Source organism: Rhopilema esculentum, chromosome 16, assembly GCF_057945365.1.
Source record: "Rhopilema esculentum isolate cy_ngs chromosome 16, ASM5794536v1, whole genome shotgun sequence".
NCBI classification, from domain to species: Eukaryota; Metazoa; Cnidaria; class Scyphozoa; order Rhizostomeae; family Rhizostomatidae; genus Rhopilema; species Rhopilema esculentum.
The window spans coordinates 10,441,016-10,457,636 of NC_142830.1; the positions used below are offsets into that span (position 1 = coordinate 10,441,016).

At 36.2% G+C, this 16,621-nt stretch overlaps 3 protein-coding genes across 5 annotated transcripts; 1 reads left to right on the forward strand and 2 right to left on the reverse strand.

Annotated features, from left to right (window-relative positions):
- Positions 1-420: 420 nt before the first annotated feature.
- On the reverse strand, positions 421-6,554 carry LOC135682340 (uncharacterized). Of its 3 annotated transcripts, XR_010515684.2 has the most exons (9): positions 6,354-6,553; positions 4,746-5,030; positions 4,230-4,352; positions 3,767-3,978; positions 3,026-3,329; positions 2,506-2,726; positions 2,177-2,219; positions 1,614-1,640; positions 421-972 (listed from the first exon to the last, which is right to left on the reverse strand). XR_010515684.2 is itself a non-coding variant. In XM_065197200.2 (8 exons), exons 1-8 carry the CDS (start codon positions 6,406-6,408, stop codon positions 916-918), a joined length of 1,281 nt encoding a protein of 426 aa, XP_065053272.2. In that variant the 5' UTR covers positions 6,409-6,554; the 3' UTR covers positions 422-915. The 3 variants fall into 3 exon arrangements, 2 of the variants coding, with proteins under 2 accessions (XP_065053272.2, XP_065053271.2); XM_065197200.2 differs by lacking the exon at positions 2,177-2,219 and having other exon boundaries at positions 422-972; positions 3,767-3,975; positions 6,354-6,554; XM_065197199.2 differs by lacking the exon at positions 2,177-2,219 and having other exon boundaries at positions 423-972.
- A 162-nt stretch (positions 6,555-6,716) lies between these two features.
- On the forward strand, positions 6,717-12,447 carry LOC135682346 (uncharacterized). Its single transcript, XM_065197207.2, has 5 exons — positions 6,717-8,419; positions 9,366-9,464; positions 10,336-10,413; positions 10,660-10,698; positions 11,361-12,447. The coding sequence occupies exons 2-5, from the start codon at positions 9,422-9,424 to the stop codon at positions 11,639-11,641; spliced, it is 441 nt and encodes a 146-aa protein (XP_065053279.2). The 5' UTR covers positions 6,717-8,419; positions 9,366-9,421; the 3' UTR covers positions 11,642-12,447.
- A 140-nt stretch (positions 12,448-12,587) lies between these two features.
- Positions 12,588-14,952, reverse strand: LOC135682345 (ras-related protein Ral-a). The gene is made up of 2 exons (XM_065197206.2): positions 14,670-14,952; positions 12,588-13,859 (listed from the first exon to the last, which is right to left on the reverse strand). The coding sequence occupies exons 1-2, from the start codon at positions 14,769-14,771 to the stop codon at positions 13,365-13,367; spliced, it is 597 nt and encodes a 198-aa protein (XP_065053278.1). The 5' UTR covers positions 14,772-14,952; the 3' UTR covers positions 12,588-13,364.
- Between the last annotated feature and the right edge of the window lie 1,669 nt (positions 14,953-16,621).

Consider the following 16,621-nt stretch of genomic DNA (forward strand, 5'->3'; position numbering starts at 1 on the left):
GAAAAATCCTATTTTGAATGGCACTCGGAAACTGAATGATTGGGAAGTGGAATTATGAGGGTTTCTGGTGTGGGAAAAATGCCCTTCAAAGTCGATATGATGAAAAAAATGATCTCAAATATCGCTGAAATACCTTAATGTGATTCACTAATAGAAGTGTACTGCTCGACAGGTTTCCAAATGCCTATGGGTCGCGGTAGTTTTGGTGCTGTTATAGAGAATTCTGTAGTATGTGAAGTTGTTTAACTATATTTAGAAGTTTCAGTTTTCCATTTCCTCTTTTCTTCCCCCAAGCAGTCCAAAAACTCAAGCAACCTAAAAACGTAAGCACCATCAACTTCTGCTGCTTTATGAGCAAACATACCGCGATGTTAAGACTGTTTGAGACGTGAAGCAGAAAAAATATGGTTTATAGTTTGTAGTTAAATAGAATATTGCATCTCGGGTTTAAGGTACAAATTATGTCCAATATTTATATTCTTAAGTAATAATAGCTTTATTAATAAATTTTCTAAACGTGCAAGCAAATTATGAATTTTGGTTCATAACCTCTAAAAACGATATAGACTCTGTATTCGTGAACGATCTATCAAAAAACAACAGTTTTCTTCAGAACACAGTATGCCAATCCCCAGAAACATTGATAGAAAAAATTGAATGTAAAGCAAGAATCGATAATAATTTGGTTCTAGTTTTAATTAGCCCAGACCAGGATTCTTCATCGAAGCAGTTTTTACATGGTCTAGACAGTTTTTACATGTGTTTAATTCAATGTAGTTGTCAATCTACAAATCGTTAGTTCTTACTTGAAAATGTTACAAAATGCGGCTTCTAAGAAGTATAGGGCTGCATACAAAGAAGTTTATAGTGTTTAGTTCACTGCCTTGTTTTCTGCTTTCTGGGAATAAATCTCGCTCAATTCTTTTTTCCCTTTTTTGCTTTATGTGTGTTGCGTCTCTTTGACTTGGATGCCTGTGAATGATTCAGATATGCTCAGTGATTTCTCTTAAATGAAAGAACCATATTGAAATCCTCGAATTAGCCTCTTGTTAATTTTTGATATTTTTGGATGGAGGCTTATTCAAAGGGGGTTCATACGAGAGGGGCTTGTAAAATTATTGTAGACATAAAGAAGACATTTTTAAAAGACCTCGTTTATTTTAGTAGGAATTTCTTTATGACAATTTAATTAATTACTGCCAAAAGTATGAATTTGTTATGGTAATTCAATAAAACACCATAGGCAACCTCAGATCGCAAAAATAAACAAATGGAAGGGACCGATTCGAGAATTTGTGGTAGCAGTGGGGGCTTATTCGAGGAGGGGGGGGGCTTCTTGACAATTTATGGTTCTAGGATAGGGGCTTATTCGAAGGGAGGCTTTTTCAAGGAGGGGGGGGCCAATTCGAGGATTTACGGTATTTTTGTTTGTATGTCAACAATATCTATTCTTCATTGGATATGGAGTGGGCTATATGCGTGACTAAAGAAGATATTAATAGCAGAAGAGTATCGTCCCTTTTTACCGAGTTTGTTTTCATTAACTATTTTTCGTTAACCCTTGGAATAAACGATTCTGGCTTGTGTGAAAGAATTTTGCAGGAAACACTCACCTTCGCTTTTTGTTTTGTGATTTTCGACTGCAAAAGAAATTAGATCCAATTTTTATTTTTGCTCGTTATCTTTAAGATCATGTAACAAAATTTGCTTTGGTTTAATATTTAAACAACATGGGTAACATGCCTAAACAAGTTTGTACGCATAGCACATAAAAGTGTACACATTGCTTCTTTTTTTATTCTTATAGCATTGCAAATTATTTTTCTTCTGCAGGGAATTATTTCATGGATACGCTTTACCAAAGAGCAGGGAAAAAGCAGAAAGGAAACTCCATTTAAATTACTCGACGCCTTTTGCTAACTCATGCTCGAATGTATTCAAGCTTGCCCAGTTTGCCTTCGTTGAGGAAGCTCACTCAAGGCAAGTTTGTGTTGAGAATAGCGAAGGGTGCCTTTCCTCACAATGTTTGAATTGTTTTTTTTCGTCTATCGCCCTTTCCATGAAATAAAATACAACAACAGTGCCACAAGGAGTTTCCTTTCTACTCTTTCTCTTTTCTGTGACGTCACATAGAATCTCCAAGTACTATCATTGCCAAAAGTCTTGGAGCACTTACGTCAAGTGGAATTCAGCCATCACCTTCAAACAATGTTGGTTTACTACAAAATGATGTAGGAGATTATGAAGTATGTTTTTTCATTGTGATTTGTGTTAAATTTGCCTAAACTATCAACGTTGTTTTGAGGGAGAGATCAAAAGTATCATTCGGGAAAAAATTGAAAATATAACAGGGAAACTCAAGCTTTTGGAGATTACCAGCAATGTTTGCAGGTATCATTAGAATTCTCCTCCAGACATCCGCATAATTCGATTTTGCGCTCAGACATCTTCACGTATAAAATTAATTTACTCATTTCTGTCAAATAATGTTTGATTCCAGCTCACCTTTTTGCTAAACGTTCCTTGCACAGGCATTCCTCCAAGACTCTGCCCCGCATCTTGACTTGCACCCTGAAGCCCTGCTCCTCCGCCTAACAAACCAGGCAGTTGTTCTGCATTTTGAGATCCAGACATTGGATTTATGTCGATTGCACCTGCGAGACTTTGGTCTTGCGACGATCCACCCAAGACACTTGCTGCATCAGATTGTCCGCCAAGGTTTAAACCTAGTGAGGTATGATATTGAAGTATTGAGACGATACAGTGTGTTCCCAAAAACAGAAGCATCCAAGGGAACGATGAAATGTTCGAGGTTAATGAATTTTCGAGTTATCGGAGTTCCAAGATATCAGGTGTTCGAGTTATCAGGACTTCGAGTTATCGGGACTTCGAGTTATCAGTGATTCGAGTTATCGGGACTTCGAGTTATTGGGTTTTTATTATATTATGAAACACGGTGCTTGATCATAATGCAAGTATACACCAACAATATACTATAGATGCCAGTAAACCCCAGGCTTCTTACCTGGTAAGCCAGAATCTCCTGTGAGAGACTGTGGACTGAGTGATTGTGAACCTAGCGCTGCTCCACTTTCCAAAGATCCAAGCCCTCCAAGATTGTTTCCAAACCCAGCAAAACTTGAACCACCCAGACTTCCTAGCCCTCCTAAATCGAGGCCTTTTGCAGGTGATGTGGATTCTAAGGGTGCATTCAAGTTCTCTCCCTGTACAGAAACTTTCCCCATGCTGCTTTGTGTCGCTTTTGAGATTTCGTCTTGGATTTGAGATAGTTCTCTGCTACTCTCTGATGATATCAGGGCACTGTATTGCTGAAGTAGATATATATTCAAACAATCAGGAATCTTGCAATAAACAACAAGAAACACAAGCATCCCATTTGCTTAAATCTTTTGGATTTTTCCCCGATTAAAATATTCTAACATAGGGCATCATTTTGTATTCTTGATTAAGTTGCGAACGTCACTGAATCATTAGGTAATAACCTAAATGTCAATCAAAAATCTTTTGAATAACAGTATACAGTTGATCTCTTGTGCAGATTTCTCCTTTTGTAGAGCGAAATACAGCAAAATCTCCTTTATCAGACCCCCAAACAATAGAAAAAATTATTTACTGCGATCATAGCTTCTAGTAACTTCATAAAAATGGACAGCTCGCTACAACAGACAGTAACGTGAAGTAAATGCTTCCAAAACATTGAAAATATCGATAAATTTTATTTCATGCCATCTTGGTGATACCGTACCTGCATTTCTTGTGATGCCTGCTCCTTGGGGGATAGACTGGTCGTTCCAGCGTAGTTCTTCATTGAGTCACCATATCCAGCATCTTCATCATATGTTTCTCCATCTTTAACTTTCTTTTCTTCTTCTGCCTCAAGTGCTAAGCGGTCTTCTAGTCTTGTATCCTCTTTGTAAGCTGTTGCCATGGGGTTGTTGGGTGATGACAAAGGATCTGCTACCGTCAAACAAAAATGATTTGTCAACTTGTTGTAAAATATTATGTATACAAGGCAGAGGTTTTTTGTTACAGAGATTTCTTCGCCAAAGAAATGTTATATATGCTAGATGGCATTCCCGAAATTGGAGGGGTTAAAGCTAGGCCAACAGCAATTTGTCAAGAGCATGTTCTGTCATCTAAAAATATACCAATAGAAGCTCTCATACTTTGATCAAAATTGCAAACAATGAAGAAGATAAAATTTGTACCCAGTCCACTGAGATCCAAAGCAGAATTTTTCTGCGATACACTTGAAGATTTAGATGCTTGACCTCTCTTTTTGCCAACGTTTGCTAAGGCAACTCTTCGTTCAAGGGCACGGTGCAATTTATCTAGAATAGGAGAGGTTCATTTAGATACTCAAATCACAGTATCATTATAAAGAATCACGATCAAGACAATCAACCAAGACAATCTACTGATTCAACGAGCCTCCGCACGCTTACAATAACAACCTAAGTGCTGATGGATCTTTTGGAGCAGGGATGGTTTTCAAACTCTGATTAATTTTCTTCATCCGTTAGTCCTTGCTAAAGTTTTAGAGAGTCAATTGAAAGGTGATTAGTTTAAAAGACTGTAGGGGATCTGGAAGCAATGCCTGATAGTTAGCGACAGGTTTTTGAAAATTTGCTGGTTGGTCGAAATTTAAGCTAAAATTCCAAATATAAGCTGAAACTTTAAAGGACTTAAAGGACACAAAACTTTTTCCTTTGAATGTTTCTTACTTGCCATCACTTTTCTCTGGAATTTCATCACTAAATTGTTCAGTTTGGCTGCCATAGCCTTCATGCGTTTATTTGCTTGCTCGTCTCTATCGTTATTAATTCCTTCGAGCATCTCATTTTTATGACCTTGGATATTTGATTCCTTAGTCCCTTGATCCTTTGGTTTCTCTGTCGTTTTGCCCTCCTTGGCTGCCTTCTCGGCCTCCTGTTCGGCTTTTCGCAACGCTTCTTTCACTTGCTGTTCACCAGATTTGTCTGACACAACGGTCAGCGGTGTCGATAATACTATGAAAAGTAAAAAGCAGCTTGTAAAATGCATGAAAAATTACATTTTTGTAGCAATATTTACTTCCTTTCGAGATTACAAATCATAATCTTGTGACAATGTAAATGTTCTGAAATAGCATGTAGCTAACAGAACACAAACTATTCCGAGACCCTTTTTACTGAAACAGATGAATACTTTTTTCTTTAACTGCTAGCAATGAGGGGGTATTGCAAAACATTGTCCTGTTACCTTCTGCGTGCTCTTAAGTACCTTGAAGACAACTTTCGGCTTGAAATTGGAAGTTCTCCCGCCTTCTTACTCAGAAGTCCCTGCTAATTATTATATTTTTATATTCAATTATTATATAATTATATATAATTATTATATTCATAGCGGATAAAGCATTTTTACAAATTGTAAGAGCACCTATTTCTATAGGAACTCAATGTTCCTTCTTTTACGTACGTAAGAAGAGAGGCTACTTACCTTTTTTGTGAAAGTAGCTCTCTTTCAAAATGGTCTCTGAAGCAATTACTAAGCAAGCCTTACCATAAAGAAAAGAGGGGACTAAAGTCGTTCCATTTACGAGGAACTTGCTGGCATGAAAGTCATTTGTCACACATGTCCATACGTAGCGTATGTCACACACATATGTAAAATTGTACATTGTGTCGCGGTGATATTATTAAAATGGTTGTCATACTAGGTTAGATATCTTCATTGGAACTGGTAGCTAGCCCCTTATCCAACATTTTATTTTTGTTTGTTGTTAATAGTAGGCTAGATTGGCTTTTATGCCACTAACAGCAACTGGTCCTTCTTTACAGCAAATGTCAGGAATGAAATGAATTTTCTCCTGACACAAACTATCGAAAAGGTTGCCCAACCTGGATTTCGGGTGATTGCAAAATCAGGGGAATAGCTCAATTTATCATAAATTTATTAATTTATCTGTTATCTTAATTTATTACCTAATTTGCATATCACGTTAAGATTTATGTGTAACTTCATATAACATCATATACTTTCAAAGACGGTGGTTTTAAAGGGATTGAAAACACCATTTTAAGATGCCTGGTTGAGCGATAAGATACTCTGCTAGCGGAAAATAAGCTTGTAAAATCTATGTTATTTTTCTAATTGTAAGTGCTAGCAGACCAGCGCCTTTTTCTTAGTTTGCCTCATATTGTGATGGATGCTTCTTGCACAAGGGGAGAGTGTATTGTAACAGGACGTTCGTATAACACTTTACTGCAGCAAAAAGATAATCGATTCGAAATCTTCTTATTCCTATAAAAATGCGTGCATTTTTTTTAATATTGAATAAAAACGTAACTCACCTAATTGTGATATTACTATGAAAACAAAAATAACCAGACATTTCTCCCTTGCCATTGTGTTATCCAGAGAGCTGCACTAAGCAAGTTTCCATGAAAATAAAATCACTGCGTTGGTCCAGTTTGAATGAACAAGATCTTATTCTTCTTTTCACGTCATCATTTTGAAAAAAATTAGATTTGAAAAGATGAATACTTCAAAATTTTAGGAGAATAATATTTTAAAAAATTACAGCAACTTTGTGCAGATGCAGTGACGATACCAAACGCCTTATGCGCTTGGTTGCACAGACTTGAGTTGAGGTCACAACCATGAATGGCTTTATTATTTTGAGCAAACTATTTATTTCGTATCGAGAACGGCAATGAAAAACTAACATTGTTGTTTTAATACAATTAAAAGACGGCACATCACCTTTAGGTAAAATGTTATGTCTTCGATGCTATTGTATCACTGTCTCGTTGTATCACGGTCACACCCTGTCCCGATGATGTTAAAGATAGGATACGTTGGATCAAGATAGTGTGTTCCTGTTATGTTAGACTAAGTCTGACGATTTGGTTGTAGATGTTACATCACAATAACTTTCGTTTTTCTTTGCAGTTGGAATGGAGTCCTTATTTCAGGGCAAAGCTAAGGGCATATGCATCAAAACTGGGGAAAAATTTCTTACCAACTCAGCAACTTTACTGGGTGTTGCGGACAGAAGAACCGCCAATGGGAGTATTTCTTTTCCCAATTACATATACCAACCCCCTTTTCCTCCAAGAACAACGTAAAATGCTCAGACAATATATCAAAACGTCACGTTTTCCCTTTCATCCATTTCGTCTTTGAAAGCAAAGCGTATAAATTTCCTGTCAATTCTAATAACAATGCCGAAAATACTACGCTTTGCCTGCCTTTTTGCGTTATCTATCAGCTAAAAACATTTATCAGTTTGAGAATGATACCGTTACTTTGACACAGACATAGTGGGGTTTACACTATAACACTATCATGCGTTAAAACAGTGGTAAAAATTCAGGTTTTAAGTTAGGGAGGGTGGTACAGGCTCACAGTTTTTCCGACAAGACAGCATTTCATGGGCTTTCGGCACGTTAAACGTTTGTCAAGTATCCCACATGAACCCGAATTTTTCGTCAAGAACGTGATTGGGGGGGGGGGGGCATCCTTCCATGGCCATAATATCACCATTGGGTTGAAAGGAATGTCGCCGTAGAAGCCAAGAAAGCTTGACACTCAAACATTTCAGCTCTACAAGGAAGAGTAATGAAGCAAAAAAGGCTATGAAAGGCTATTGAAAGAAAATTAATAGGCCCTAACCCTGCCTTAGTTACATCGTTTTTGTAAAGAAGTTTTCAGAGCTTGAGTGTGTTTCCTTGAGAAAGTATGAACAGTTATTTGGTATATGGCCTTCATATTTGCGTGTGTCACTGCAAAACATTTATCACAATTTTGTCTGCTGTACTGGAAAGTACTCTTGATTGATTCTAGCTTCACAAACAAGCTTATACTCTTTTAGTTAAGACCGCTCAATTTCTGATCAATATATGTTGTTGTTGTACCCAGCAAGGTAAAAGAATGTTGGAATAAAAGCGTTTTATATGCTTCCCCTATAACTGAATAAACAGCACAAGAATCACCAGGTCATCGAGGTTATGAGTTTAAAAGTTCTCAGATTAATTTAATAATCATATCCATGTAACCGTAATTGTATACAAAGACAGTTTATCTCTTGCTATTGGTAAGGAATGATACGGGGCAGTTTCTATCCACCTTGATCTTTGACCGACTACCCGTAGGAGAATGGGCATGAAAAACAAACGGGTCGTTACCATAGATCTATAATAAAAATTTATGTTTTGAAAATTATTTTTTGCAAAGATTTTATATTTCAAAAACAATGAAATGTTTTTTACATACGTGATGTCAATTTGAATTGGCTAGAGCTACCTTCGGATCATATTTCAACATCTTATGGTTCATTAAACGGAGTCAATAACATTGATCATGTTCATCTGAGATCCAGACACACCAAAGACGATATTTCAAGTTTAGAGAATCGGTATGTATTTTACAGCTTTTACAGTAGTTTTTATCTTGTATACTTAATATGTAGATGACTTTCTCCCAACGATCCCTCTTTAATTTTACCATATATTGGACTGTCAGAAGTTTTCTCCCTTTCTTTTATAAACAATTCAATAGCGTGGCTTTGAATTATCCATAAAGCTTAGAAATCACATCCATTTGGTATTTTCTTTCTAAGGGTATAGCTAAAATAGCTGGCTCATATTTATGAGGAAAATTATAGATTTTTGTTGATGAGTACAGCAAGTCTGAAGACATTTTCACGGGTTGTAACATTTTCTGAAAAATCTTTTCCCTTATTGGCTACGAAGGGCAGCATGGTGACTCTCACTGAAAACCGTTTTGCAAAAAGCATATCATTGCCAACTTATTCTAATTTAAAACATTCCTTTGCAATATCCCCCTTAGTTCTTACTTATTCTGACTCTCTGAGTTTCTGGTACGCAAGGTATTCTGCCGATAACAGTGGTATGGTGGTGAAGCTCGCGGTGACCACCACAAGGAAAGCAACTAACAGCCCCATAAAAATCTGAGGCAGGTCATGCCTTGAAGCCAAATCTAGAATGTGCCTCAAAACTGGCCAGTGGACACAAGCTATTGACTGACTGACAGAGACGGACAGGCAACAATGAGATTATAGGGGCTCGTACGGCGTACAGGATGATCAATAAGCTTAGAATAGGATAAAGAGCCCCTGAATGAAAGTGAAAAGGTTGGTCGGAGATGCTTTCACAACCCAGCATCCCATGGCATCCGCCTCTGTTGATAAGGATAATAATGTGCATTTATTTCAGTGTTTTCTTATAGCTAGGCCCCGGAGCATGATAATTCATGCAACTTAAATCACTGTTTGATGATTTGAATTCCAAATGACTGTTTGATTTAGAAAAATATTCGATATAATTATTTTTTGGTTGCAGATAGCTTCCAATGCAGATGGTGATGAACAAACAGTGATGTGAATCAGCGCTGTGATATGACAAAAATCAGTATTCTTCTGCTTATAGTGGGTGGCTTAGGTAAGGAGATGATAGGTTTTCTGTAAAAACACACTGCCTCACCATCGCTTTCCAATTCACTCGCTCACTCATTCACTCACTCACTCACTCACTCACTCACTCACTCACTCACTCACTCACTCACTCACTCACTCACTCACTCACTCACTCACTCACTCACTCACTCACTCACTCACTCACTCACTCACTCACACACTCACACACTCACACACTTACACACTCACACACTCACACACCCACACACCCACACACTCACGACAAAGGCCCTTTCGAAATCTCAACTTAATTCTTAAGATAAAATGGTACGGTAGACAATGATATGCCCATATTGCGAATCAAACCATATTCTTGCTTTATGCAGCTTGCATTACAGGAAACTAGAAAAATTGTCTTGTGTGTAATGTTTTTGACGTCCGTGACAGGAGGCTGTAAAACCTCCTTTAGCTTTACAGTTTAATCTTCGTTTGAATAAATTTTGAGTAGCTTTTTTCAAATTCTTCTGTCATTGAAAGATATGCAATAAAGACGTTAAGTGGTATTCAGTCAAAGTTTTTCATATTTCCTAACTATGCTTCTTTCTTTAAAATTTCATCCCAATTTCATTCTAGGGTTGACGTCTTCACTGGCTCTAGTTTTGATTGTGCCTTTTTTGAAAAATAAAACTCTTACATGCATTGTCAAAGACTATCTACTCTACAACTACCAACAGAATTTTTTTGCAAAATGTGCAACGATTATGGGTCTCCTCTAAAAGATAAACATTCCGCTATACAAACCTTTTGTTAATATCAATGCAGGAAAAATATTGCAACAGAAGTCAGTGCCAGCAAGTCAGATCTAAATACTAAAATCAATGAATTTTGCTTTATAGTGAAAATGTTATCATGTGTCGAAATGGAGAAAAAAGAGAGTTCTTTTTTGGTTCAAGAGAACAATGTTAGAGAATTTAGTAAGTTCACTCAATTTTCTATCTACTGTATAGTTTATCATTCGTAATATTCTTGATCCGTCCCTTCATATTAATTCATTCGCCACAGAAGACAGATATTCTGATTTGCATCCATGGAACATGATTGGCGCCCAAAATTGTGTGAGAATGTAAAATCGTTATTTCTCTTTTTTATTTGCAGAGAAAATTCTTCCTCCTCTAATTCAACTTTACTCTGAGTTTGACCTAAAGGCTTTTCTTTCACAGGAAAATTAAGAGACCTTCTTGGAAGGCCAATAGGAGATGGTAAGAAGTTGCTTTTTTAATATCATTCATTCATGAGTCAGTTTCTGCCCCTACTCGATTCAATATTCAGTTTAGAACAATTCTGCACATCCTTATAATTTATCCCTAATAATATTACATCCCTGTCATATTCATACCTTGCAAAAATAGAAAAGGAATTCCAGACATAGTAATTCAGGAAATGGATGGCACAATCGACCATTGTTTGGATTGGACTCGGTGTACACAACTATATCATGACAGAATTGTAACAAGACAAAATCAGAGAGAATCTCGCTGAAACAGCACATGAAACTAGAGAAAGAACGAAATAGGATGCAAGGTCTTCTGAGATGACAGAACTTTCGCTAGTTGTTTTGAGAGGGTATGCAGTTAATCAACAGTAGATTAAATTATTAATTTGAAGTCTAAATAAGAGTTTTGAAATAACTCCCCAGCAATGCTTTTTCGCTAAGCATAACTCTGCAAATGAAATAAGGAGCATTCTATGTTTTCAACAATATGGACGGAACTCAACAGCTACAAAAAAGTCAAATGAACATTAATTTTTCTTTTACGGTTCTTGCAGTCTGTTTCTACTATATTTTGTATAATGAACAGCTAACTGGTCCAAAAGGGCACAAATTATATACAATTAGATTTAATCAATTTCCTACTTCCAGCAAAAACTGCCAAGGCAACTATTGGAAAGATTAGAAAGACAAAGTTTGTGCCTAAATGCCCAAAGAGCCTTATGGATGCCCGTAAAGATACTCTGGAAATAATCTTAAGACGCTGCCATTCTTTGAGAAAAAAAGAATACAAAAAGCAAGAGGGAAAGGTTGCTGATATAATCATGAATGCAGACAAGAATGCTGAGGCAAGCTACCAGCAGCAAAAGAAAGCACTGATACTAGCAGTTAATCATCTGGCTAAGCTAGCAGGACCTTTGCCTTCTATATAAGAACTGTTTCAAGTCAGAGTTTAGGCAGAGTTTGTCAGGAGCATCCCTACACGTCTATACACAACTTGAATCTGTTTTGAAATTGCTCTTTTGGTTGGGGTAGATCCAAGAGCCTAGCTTCCATTGGGAGTTTTAAATGTTAAGGTAATGTAACGAAAGGCTCTATGAAAGAAAAGGGAAAATGAATAGAATGATAAAGAAATTGTTTTGGCAAATTCTGAGTGTAAAAACCAGAAAAAAGGCAGTAACAAGAAAATTACAGGACATTACACTATGTTACATTACATGAGAATTGGGGTAGTTGATGATGTTAGTGCTTGTGATGTTTAAAGTCCTTGGTTTCTTCTGATCATTTACAGTGTTGTTCAAACTTCAATTCTTGCTGCTAGGGTAAAAACTTTTAGCAAGAAGCCATTTGAGAGTATCTGATCATTAGAAGTTGAAAGATTTTGGACTCTTCTATAAAAAAATATTTAGTATGCTGTAGTAAATGACTAACAATACACACAACACAATATTTAAAATTTATTTAACAAACATATACACAAAGTTTATGGTAAACTGTGTTTGTCATTCTATCCCTTGAAACTGTCCAGCTCCACAAACCATTGCTAATATTTTGAAGTGTATATGTAAATGTAGACAAATAATTTTTTGTCAAATTAAACAACATCAGGAGTCAAAAGGTAAATGTTTACAAAGAAGAAAGTGGCAAAGTACCAATTCAAAACATGTTTGTCTCTTGGTAGGATCAATTTTCACTAGACTTGGCTAGCATCTTTAAAGCGTGTTATCAAGGGCTGTAAATAAACTGCATCACAATTAGAAAATAGGACAGGGAAAGCACACAGATATTTGAGGACCACGAGAAGACTCATTTATTTTTGTAAACAATGTTGTTTGGAAAAAAAACAAGATAGAGAGTATAAAAAGATTACAAGATAAATGAGACTCTTCTCTTTAATGAGGTATCTATGATCTAAACTAAAGTAATTACATAAGATTCAAATAAATATTTATCAGTATGTAACTACAGAGAGCATGAGCAAGACAGCTAAAAGACAGCTTTTGATATTGAAACCTCACCATCCTCTAAACCTTAAGTAATTTCGGTGTAGACTGTAATGAAGGTACAAAATGACCATGTAGTGAGGATAATTTTAAAAAACACTGCAAACTTTTTCAAAGATAAATAGGAAATACTGTTTTTGCTTCAGGCAACTAAATGCATGCCACAATTTACTTCTGTGGTAGCACAGCATTTTATCTCTTCAAATAATCAAGTGTCTGCTTATGCATAGCACTCTCAAGTTGCAAAATTTTATAATTGAATCAGTAATAAACACCAAAGCAGTAAGAAAATTACAATCCCATTCCATAGGTGAAATTTGTTATAGCCAATATATGGCTTCTTTGATGAAAAAACCTTATATATCAAAATCACTTTTTGGAGTGAATTTTTATGACCAATAGTCTTATTTCAAAAATCTAAAACATAAATCAACATGAAAGGGGCCAATGCCACATAATAAAGGATTACTATATTTTTACAAAATGGGGTTTCTGAGCAAAACTCACATGTATTATATTTATATATGGTAAGAAAATTACAACCACAGACTTGGCCTTAGTGCATATATTGAAAATCAAAATTAAATGTCACCACCACACTTGATGATGAAAAACTAATGCTGTCCTTTGTAAAGAAGTCACATATGAGCTTTCATAGAATTGTACATTTCCTTTTCTTTGTTTTTCCTTTCTTTTTAGCTCCAGGCTTTGAGCTTTCGTCTGTTTTTCGGGACTTGATCATTCTCATAAGATCAAAAAAGACCTTTTCAACATTTACTTTGGTCTTTGCCGATGTTTCAATGTATGGGACATTCCATTCTTTTGCAGTTGATTCAGCTTCATCATGTGTTACCTGCCTTTTCTCTTCAAGATCAACTTTGTTTCCAATTAAAATAAAAGGTATACTGTCCTCTGTTTTTACTCTTAAGATTTGCTCCCTTAATTCTGAGGTGGAGCTGAAAGACTCAGGTTCACAAATGGAGAACACACAAAGAAACCCCTCACCACTTCTAATGTAATTGTCACGGATTGCAGCATAATCTTCTTGTCCAGCAGTATCAAGAATGTCAACTTGGCACTCAGCACCATCTAATGTTACTGTCTTCCTGTAGCTATCTGCTTTTGTTGGTTCATAATCTTCCACAAACTACAAAAAGGGTAAATCAGTGGGCATTGAAAGGAAGGAAATCTGATAAGGCAAAATTCTGTGTACAAATGTGAAGTAAATGAATATGGCCTTATCTATATCTACTTCCTAGTTTTGTTCCATAACAACATTTATTCCAGAGGACTGAGTTATTAATTATAAATTACCAAAATAGTATAAAGTTTGTTTGACCTAGGATACTTATGTTTTTTGTTAGACATGGCAAGATACCTAGTAAAATTTTTGTACCAGAAAATTTTATGCAGGGGCTGTTTGTAAAGGAAATGGAGACTTCCTTTTGGAGGTATTAAATTGAGTTTAGATGAAAAAACCTCTCCTGGGGAACGAAAAGGCATTCATCTTATCTAGAATTTGGTATAATTAATGATAGAAAATGTTAAATTGAAATTTTACCATCACATTTAGAGAATTGTCGGAAACTCGTCTGCCTTTGGTCGATAGATTTATGACTCATTAACTTGAGTAATACTTGTCGTCTCCAGGGCAACAAATGTTGAGGATAATTTTTTACATGGTTCCTTATAAATCTATATTTTGCCGTAAGGTATAGAGTCGGTAGAAATCTAGAATTTCGGTGGAATCAAGTTGTCATGCATCATATAGTTACGAAAAGCGGCCTAGTAGGTATCTGCGTCGCCTTCGTATTTTGATAGGCTAAGCATATGTTATAGAAATCTACGTCCATTTGAAATTCCAACCAGGCTTATAAGTAATTAAACAATAAAAAGACCGACCTGGGTGATAAAATGTACCATTTCTATGTTTACTCGTAAGAAAAACATGACTGACCTCATCGTACATAAATTGGAGAGTGAGGGCTGACTTTCCAACACCGCCACTTCCAACCATGATGATTTTGTGAACGCCACCGGCTTTCTCTTTCGGAGGCATGTTGCAGTTTTTTAGTCTGGAACTTCCGTGATTGTTTCAATCTTCCCTCTTATGAAATCGGGACTGAAATGCTCATCAGTGACGTTACCCAATCTCCTAGCCCGACAAGGAAAGCAAGTCACAGTTTCTCTTCCACGCCCAGACAAACTCTAAGCGACAGCAGTTGGTGTGCTTCGCAGCGGGTGTAGAGTTCACACTGATTAATGGATTTCTGCCCCTTTTTTCCCTGTGTTCAGGCGAAATAAGGAATTTGTATGGGGTAGGGGAAACCTACGGGGGAAAGTTGAAAAATTAGGGGAAACCTTGGGGAATGTAGAGAGATTGCAACAATAGTTCATTTAAAATAAAAAAGTTTTAATTTAGCAGCAGAAATGGAGAATATGATAACAAAACAACGAAAAAAAATTAAATGGTAATCAAAGGCCATAAAACAGACAACAAGAGAAAATTGCTGAAAGTCCTCCTTGATTTACAAAACTCTAGGTTCTTCTTCAACAAAGTATAACATGTTGCTTAATCTTGCGTCTGTTTGTAGGGCAATCAACCTTTTACATCAACCGTAAATATGGTAGGGAAATGTTTGCATGTTCTTAACATACATTGTGGAGTGTTGACAAAGAGTTAATTCTATTCAATTGTATTAGATCATTATAATATAAGGTTCTCTCAAATGCATCTGTGCTCTGAGGAGGGACAGTAGATTCCAGCATGAACTCAACCAACTTATTATGTGCTGGAACGGTCAACACTATTGACCAAAACTCAGCAATTTCTGCCTCCCTCCTCCCCCTTTCTTCACTGTGTTGCTAAAATAACAAGCAAACTACACAATCTTAAAGTGCATATGAAATAAAATATGACAAGGTTAGATAAAAGCACACTTTTTATAAGCAAAATTTGCTGATTTCAATGATATATATTGAGGTGATAATTTTCTTGCGGAATCGGCTAAAAATGTATGGGGTTTACTTCCTATTATTTTCTGCGTATTAGATTGCCACCTATTGCAAAGTTCCCTGCTATTGTACCTCCTTTCAGCAGAGATATAAAAATTGCCAAGGGGGCAATTTTTAGTCGGGGTCTATATCCTATCTTTTTCAGCGTATCAAACTGTCCTATAATGCAAAGTTTTGTGCCGTAGTACTAAAGTACGACTGAAATGCGATAACACTGTATTTAAAGGTTCTGGAGCAAAGTGCCCCAGTCTAAAAATAGAAAAAGGGGACAATTTTCAGTTAGGTTTTATATCCTATATTTTGTACCGTATCAAACTGCTCCCTGTTGTAAAGTTTCGTGCTATTGTACCTAATTTCAAAAGAGATATTGTAATTACGCGGTTAGGGGCTTTTTAAGTTGGGTTCTATATCCTATCTTTTCCAGCGTATCAAGCTACCCCTTTTTGCAAAATTTCATGCTGGTATCCCAATTTGCACTATTGTTTGACTAACAGTCCTGACTAAGTGGTAAGTGTGTTTGTTGTGAAGACTGAACCAACTGCAAACCTTGTGACATCATTGATTCTCTTGCTTGTCACTTGCACCGATTGTTTTTAAACACCCCAAAACAAACTTTCCCGTGCAAATTTTCAAGTGAATTTTCGTTTTATATTGCAACAGCATGTAAAAGTTTCAATTTCTATCAATAAAACTATAATATGTGAAATTTCATTTCATAGGCACTTTAGCATGATGTAAAAAATAAAACGAATTCTCTATATATTTTCATTTAAATTTACTTTTCATTAATTGATTTCGGCTGCATTGAGTTTTTATTAGTCGTCTTCTAAACTTTCAACTCTTGGCTTATTAAATTTACCTTCATTCTAACGTCAAAACAGTCCAGCTAATTCT